Below are 6,960 nucleotides of genomic sequence, written 5' to 3'. Positions count from 1 at the left end.
TATATATATATATTACAAAAGTATGCCACAGCATCTGAATAAGTTTGAAATATTGAATCTAGGGTTGGCCAAACCTTCACTTTTAAAAGTAAAAAAAATTCACTATTTTTGAAGCATAATAATTTGAAGCTGAATAGACTGAGGTATGTCTGTAGAATCCTGATATAATCACAGAATCAAAGTAGTTAAGAATACTTAGTTGTGAGAAAGAGTACTTAGTTACAAGGAACATGGATACACTGGAAGGGTAGGTGCCTTGACATGGAAATCACACAGAATTATTATTCCCAGCTCAGAGGATCAACTCTATAGCTTTTCTTTGTTAAATAAAATGACATTAGATATTACATTAATTGTCAACATTTTATATTCAGAATACTTCACATACAAATATTGCCTCTTCAAGATTGGGGGCACTAAAAATCTTGAACCAAAGGACCCTCATTGCCTTATGGCAAGGATTCAGTTGACTTGAGTGTCTACTGAAGATTTTGTCTAGAATCATCTTCAGTTTTCCTTAGCTCGTTTCTATGCCCAGTCCACACCATGTACTTCTATTGCTTAGATGGCTGCCATAATCACTTGAGTTTGTGATTCTTTATCTTCTTTATTAGTAATTGTAGAGTAGCACCTGATATGACTAAAACTCCATATTATAAAAACCCTCCAGGCTCTTGGCAAAAAAAATGTTTAATTTTACCTTTTAATTATAGTCAAAAGTATCTGAACTTAAAATACTATCTGGAAATATAGCATGTCTATTACTATTAGCATAGTATGAATTCTGTAAAATGAGTAAATCAAAACATATTCTATAACCTTTGAGCAATATGATTTTATAATGAAGAAGGCTGGTGGTGTAATAGTTACATGCTTGGCATTGTTCTGCAGGGTCAGCATTTCAAAACTAACTGTAATTCCACTGGAGAAAGAGAGACCTTTCTACTCTCATAAAGAGTTAGTCTGGGTAACCAATAAGGACAGTTCTATCTTCTCCTATGGGGCCTATATAAGTCACCATCAACTCCACGGCAGTGACTGAGTACTAGGAAGAATATTTGTGTTACACCATCAACATAGATTTGCAAAGCTTTCTTTTACAGGTAGCTTCTTAAATGTGTTCTGGGATAAATGAAGAGAACAATGATATACAAAGTATGATTTAAAACACATTATGGTATGCATTTGGGGAACTCTCTTTTCCCCTATACATATTATCCTTGTTTTATTTATACATACTCTTCTTCCTGAAAAGTTTCTTCATCAGTAATTCATGTATGCCTTTTAAAAAAATTTATGGTCTATTCCCGTAAAATGCACTTTATGATGAATCCTGGAATGGTAAAATTGGTTATGGATAATTTCCCTAAAAATGCCCCAATTATGGACTCTCCAATTATGGACTCTCTAACGTAGCATGTAAGCTGTGTGATTTTCAATAGTGGAGCTTCTAATGGGTCTTTTTCTTGACTCTGCACACATTCTCATAGACCACAAACATGCTTTCAAACACATCACTATGTTGCCCAGGACAGCTGCTGGGCTAAAATAAGTTTTGGCCTCAATGCACAATGATCTCGTAGTGTACTACATCTTGAAGTTGTTGGTTTGCTCTATTTGTATACAGCCTTCAGGTCATAATTCCCCAAACTCCAAAACAACTTGGTTGCTTAGGACCCACTCTATTTAGGAACCATTTTCACATAGTACACCTAGCTAATCATATTTCTGGAGACTATCAAATCATATTTTCTCGAGCTATCTCTAGTAGTAGTTGCATGTGAGTATGAATAGCAGAGGAAGATAAACAGAGAAGAAACTAGAGGGGAGAATCATATGATGGATTTCTCATGCACTTTTTCAATTTATTTTAATTCTTAAGTGAACAATGCTGGTATCTAAGAAAATGGCCAGAGGAAATTACACCTTGGTGACTGAATTTATTCTGTTGGGATTAACGGATCGTCCAGAGCTTCAGCCTATCCTCTTTGTGCTGTTCCTGGTGATCTACTTGATCACTGTGGGAGGGAACCTTGGGATGATGGTCTTGATCAGGATAGATTCACGACTTCACACCCCCATGTACTTCTTTCTTGCCAGCTTGTCCTGCTTGGATTTGTGCTATTCTACTAATGTGACTCCCAAAATGTTGGTCAACTTCCTTTCAGAGAAGAAAACCATCTCCTATGCTGCCTGTTTAGTCCAGTGTTATTTTTTCATTGCTATGGTGATTACTGAATATTATATGCTGGCTGTAATGGCCTATGATCGATACGTGGCCATTTGTAACCCGTTACTTTACAGCAGTAAGATGTCCAAAGGGGTCTGTATTCGCCTGATTTCTGGTCCATACATCTATGGGTTTCTTAGTGGCTTTATGGAAACTATGTGGACTTACCGCTTGACCTTCTGTGACTCCAACATCATTAACCACTTCTATTGTGCTGACCCACCCCTCATTCGACTCTCCTGCTCCGACACTTTCATTAAGGAAACCTCCATGTTTGTGGTAGCAGGTTTTAACCTCTCCAACTCCCTCCTTATAATCCTCATTTCCTATATCTTCATTCTCATCGCCATCTTGAGGATGCGCTCCGCCGAAGGCAGGCGCAAGGCTTTTTCCACCTGTGGATCCCACCTGGTGGCGGTGACAGTATTTTATGGGACTCTGTTCTGCATGTACGTTAGACCTCCCACAGACAAGTCGGTGGAGCAGTCCAAAATCATTGCTGTTTTCTATACCTTTGTAAGCCCTATGTTGAACCCTATTATTTATAGTCTGAGGAACAAGGATGTAAAGGAAGCTTTTCGAAAATTGATCAGAAGAAATGTGCTTTCAAAGTAAAATTGCAGTGTACCTTTTGTTGTAAATCAAATAAACGGTATCTCACCCCACCCCCTAATCCACCCCCAAAGTACCGGATCCAAGTTTCACAGCTTTATGGTAACGTCAACTCTGAATCTACCAAGAGAAGTTATAATAGAGTAACAACATAAAGGACACAGAAACAGAAGATATATAGTTTTACATGTGAGGTCAGAGGGCCTATGTGGGAGGGAAGAGGGTGATAATACTTATCCTACAGTTGCCATATAAAACAATATATTTTCTCCTAGGAAAGCCTTTGATTTCTTTGGAAGACAATAAAATGTTTGAAAAGTTTTAAAATGTTTTTATTTTTCCTTCTTTCCTTCTGATCTCTTAATCTCACTTCCCAAAGTTTACCACTATTAACAGGGTTGTTTTGGGGTTTTTTGGTCATTGCTTGTTTTCTAGAGTGTTACATAGATCTACAAATAAATATATGAGTATGCATGTCTACACAAAATTGTTAATGCACCTGTTGATAGTAGTAAGTTGAATTGTAGCGGTTTATGATTCAATAGCATTTGCTATGCAGGGTCTTCTGACCATGATTTAGAAAAACGTGACCATGACTGCTCATGAGACTTGCTATCATCCGTCGGAAAAAGAAGCTCTTAGTAGCAAGCCTGTCATCCGAGTAGTTCTTCCCATGTACGAGAGGCACTCTCCGGGACATCTTCCTTTCCCACCACAGCAGGAAACTGGAATTAGAACTTCCTAACACTGTTTTTAGATTCTTGACTCCTAAAATCAGCAGTGAGTTGCTCTTGCAGACATGCATGGTTGGCCTCAGAGGGAATTGTAATTTGTAGAGCTTATCAATGATATTCATACTCTTTGGTTCTGTAGTCCTCTTTCCTACTAGTCTATTTTTCAGGATGGGATAGATATTTGATATTTGTAGAGTTGGACATTAAATAAACCAAATAACCAGTTACTATTTTAGGGTATAACATATCCAGTGACTCTCAAGCTTCATGACATGAGTGGCTGAACTCTCACTGATTATCGACCTTAAGCTTGGTAGTGCCCCTAGTACACAGAATGTGGCTCTAGGATTCTATAGTATTGTAGCTAAGATGAAAATGTAAAGAGAAAAATAAAATACAAATCTTTAATGCTGTAACATAAGCACATGAAAGGGTTGAGGCAACAGAGGAAAGAGGCATATTCATTTTAGCAAATAAAAACTAAACCTAACTTGCTGCTTGAGTGAATTCTGGCTCATGGGGCTCCATTGTGAGCCCATAAGAATGCGTAGGGCTGTCCCAGGGGTGGGGGGTGGGGGTTGCGGTGTTCCAGGATTGAATTTAATCTTTGCAAGAGCAGATTGCCTCATCTTTATCCAGCAAACGTGCTGGCAGGTTTAAATCTCAAATTTTTAGTTAGTTGCAAAGCTCTTAATTTCAGCACCACTAGAGTTTCTAAATGGACAGTGGGATTGTTCAAAACCAGAGCTTCTTCACATTTGTATCTACCAAGTCCCACCCATGTTCTAAAACGATGTTGAATCAATATAAGCATTGTCTGAACGAGAGAAGTGTTAGAACTGATATGTAAGGAATGCTGGTACTGCAGTTATGTGCTTGGTCACTAACTGAAAGCTCAGTAGTTTAAAACCATTCATACTGTCTGAGCAAATTAAGTGTCAAAACGAATTTGTAATCATATATGCAGATGCCACATTCAAAGAAAAGGAAAAGCCACAGAACTGTCATTAACCAATGTCCCTAATTGATACATTTTCCCTACTTGTATTACATAGTTTTCTTTCTGGTTTTGAGTTGCTTTGTCCTCAATATTTTCTATAGGGTAAGATTTGCACATTAATTCATTGGATAATGTCCTGTCAATTATTTCAACAGTGTTGTAGAACTAGTCTTTGTTATTTAAATGATTTTTCCTTTTGGAAGTCAGATGGTCTATAAATTATGGTATACACACACACACCAGATATCTACTATTATAAGCTTTACCATCAATAATGAGGTTGTTGTATTAGTATTGACACACACACATATATTTAATTATACATTCCCAGTACCCTTATGATGACAACTTTCTGAACCCTGGATACACCTTTATCTTTGTAGCTTAGCACAACTGTAATGCCAAATAATCATAATTTTAGCATTGAGAATTAAAAGTATGGCCATTTTGAAAGCAAATGAGACATAAATATAAAATATAAAAGTATGTCATTTTAGAATAAACAAAAAATCTTTGACTTCACCAACAAATCGCCCAAAGATTATATGTTCTTTAGCTATAACACAATAATACTCTAAAATACTGACTCGAGTAATATGGAATCCATAGTTACTTTCCCAAGCAAAAAAAACTTCAAGATAATAATAAAAGAGAGAGTTTACTAAGTGCTCTCATGAATTTAATGGCTGTCTGTAATGACATCATTATTGTCAGTATGGTGAAAATTTACAGAGCATCCGTTTTTCATTCAATTAGTTTTATTCCTTATTATGTTCTCCCATTATCTTAATGGGAGTCTATTTATTTGTTTATATGCCACTATCTTGGCATAAAATAAGTATATACACATAAAACATTTATTGAATTAATATACTATTTCTCAAGACTGATTTTAACCTAAATTTAAGGGAACATTTTCTTGTTAATAACAAGGGGCACTCAATTGAGATTTTAAGAAGAGACTGCTAAATCATAATTCCCCCCCCTAAAAATAGACACTACATATATATGAAAATGTAATATATATATACATATATATTTCAGTCAAATTGTACATGTGGTGGTAATGCCATGAGCCTAAGACTTTTATTCATATATCAGATAATGAAATTATTTTGGTGCCTCTGGTATCTGAAGATGGTTTAGACACACTCAATCACAAAAAAAGGAATAATAATGTTTACTCAAGTTCAGAGACTCTTTCAATATAAGTTGTTGACTTAATCTCCCTAACACTGAGTTCAGTATATGTGTTGAAGTAAAATTTATTAATATAACTCTTGATATATTAATATAATGCAATGTAACATAATATAATATGAGGAGACATTATGATTTAGGGGTCTCTTCTTAAAATCTGTAACTCCACCAAATGATTGGTTGGGATGATGCAAATAAGATGGAGAAGACTCTAACTCTGGCATTGGTCAGTTTTGACACTCCTCTAGATTTAAGAGAGTCATCTCAGAAGCAAGAACAGAGAGAATATACAGGACTGTCAAAGAAAAAATAGCCATTAAAGGAGCAGCTTGGAGATACAGAGGCAGCAGAGGTCGAAACATGGATTCCAGGAAACAGCGTAAAGTAGGCAAGCCAGTGAGACCATGAAACAGGGAGGCAGAGCCACAAACTAGCTGCCTGGCTCAGAGATTGAGTGACTGAGAGACTGGGGGGCAGAGAGATGTAGCTCCTCTTGGCTGAGCAGAGGCACTGCTGCAGATCATAGGCTATCCTGAAGCTTTTCTGATCTTGACTTTTAGTGACCTGTTATTTTCCCTAATAAACCCCAGTCATCATCAGTTTTGTCTATGAGATCTGCGTGGCCATCACAACAATGGTCGGACTCAACCAGTTGAGTGCCATAGGTAAAAGATGGAGAGTACGATCAGCCTTAGGCTGATGTGGACTTGGGTTCTCCTTCTCCATTGTGTAACCAAAAGTGGTTAGAGGGGCCCTCCAGGTCAGTTCTTCAGTATCATAATCCCCCATTTAAAAATGAGTAATAGAGACTCACAGATTAATTGTTCATTTAAACCACATCCTTCAGAAGTGTGTTCAAACATGCATAGCTTCAATTACTTTTTCCTGCTACTTACAAAGACATATAGAAATATATAAAATACTAAACTATACATCTCTAATAATTTGCTGAAGGGTAAAATCATGGTGAGTACCACCTCTCTGCATCTTCCAAAAATGTTGCTAATCTGATGTCATGCATGCATGGTGGAAAAAAAACTCTATTTTATAGTGTTTGGTAAATTCAACATGTTGAATAAGGTTAACTATGTTGTATGGACCTCAATCAATCAGCTGAGTTAAGGGCTTAAAGTTTGGCATCAGTTTCAGTAGATAGGTTACTCAAAGTTTTTCTACCTCAGTCT

General features: G+C 36.7%; 1 protein-coding gene across 1 annotated transcript; it reads left to right on the top strand.

Annotated features, from left to right (window-relative positions):
- Window positions 1–1,888: 1,888 nt before the first annotated feature.
- LOC101647587 (olfactory receptor 1030) lies at window positions 1,889–2,845 on the top strand. Its single transcript, XM_004714895.1, has one exon. The coding sequence runs from the start codon at window positions 1,889–1,891 to the stop codon at window positions 2,843–2,845; it is 957 nt and encodes a 318-aa protein (XP_004714952.1).
- Window positions 2,846–6,960: the final 4,115 nt, after the last annotated feature.

Source organism: Echinops telfairi, unplaced genomic scaffold, assembly GCF_000313985.2.
Source record: "Echinops telfairi isolate 266 unplaced genomic scaffold, ASM31398v2 ScPeMD7_7416;HRSCAF=8454, whole genome shotgun sequence".
NCBI lineage: Eukaryota > Metazoa > Chordata > Mammalia > Afrosoricida > Tenrecidae > Echinops > Echinops telfairi.
Note: the sequence above shows the minus strand (reverse complement) of the source record. Positions and strands in the feature narration are given on the sequence as shown.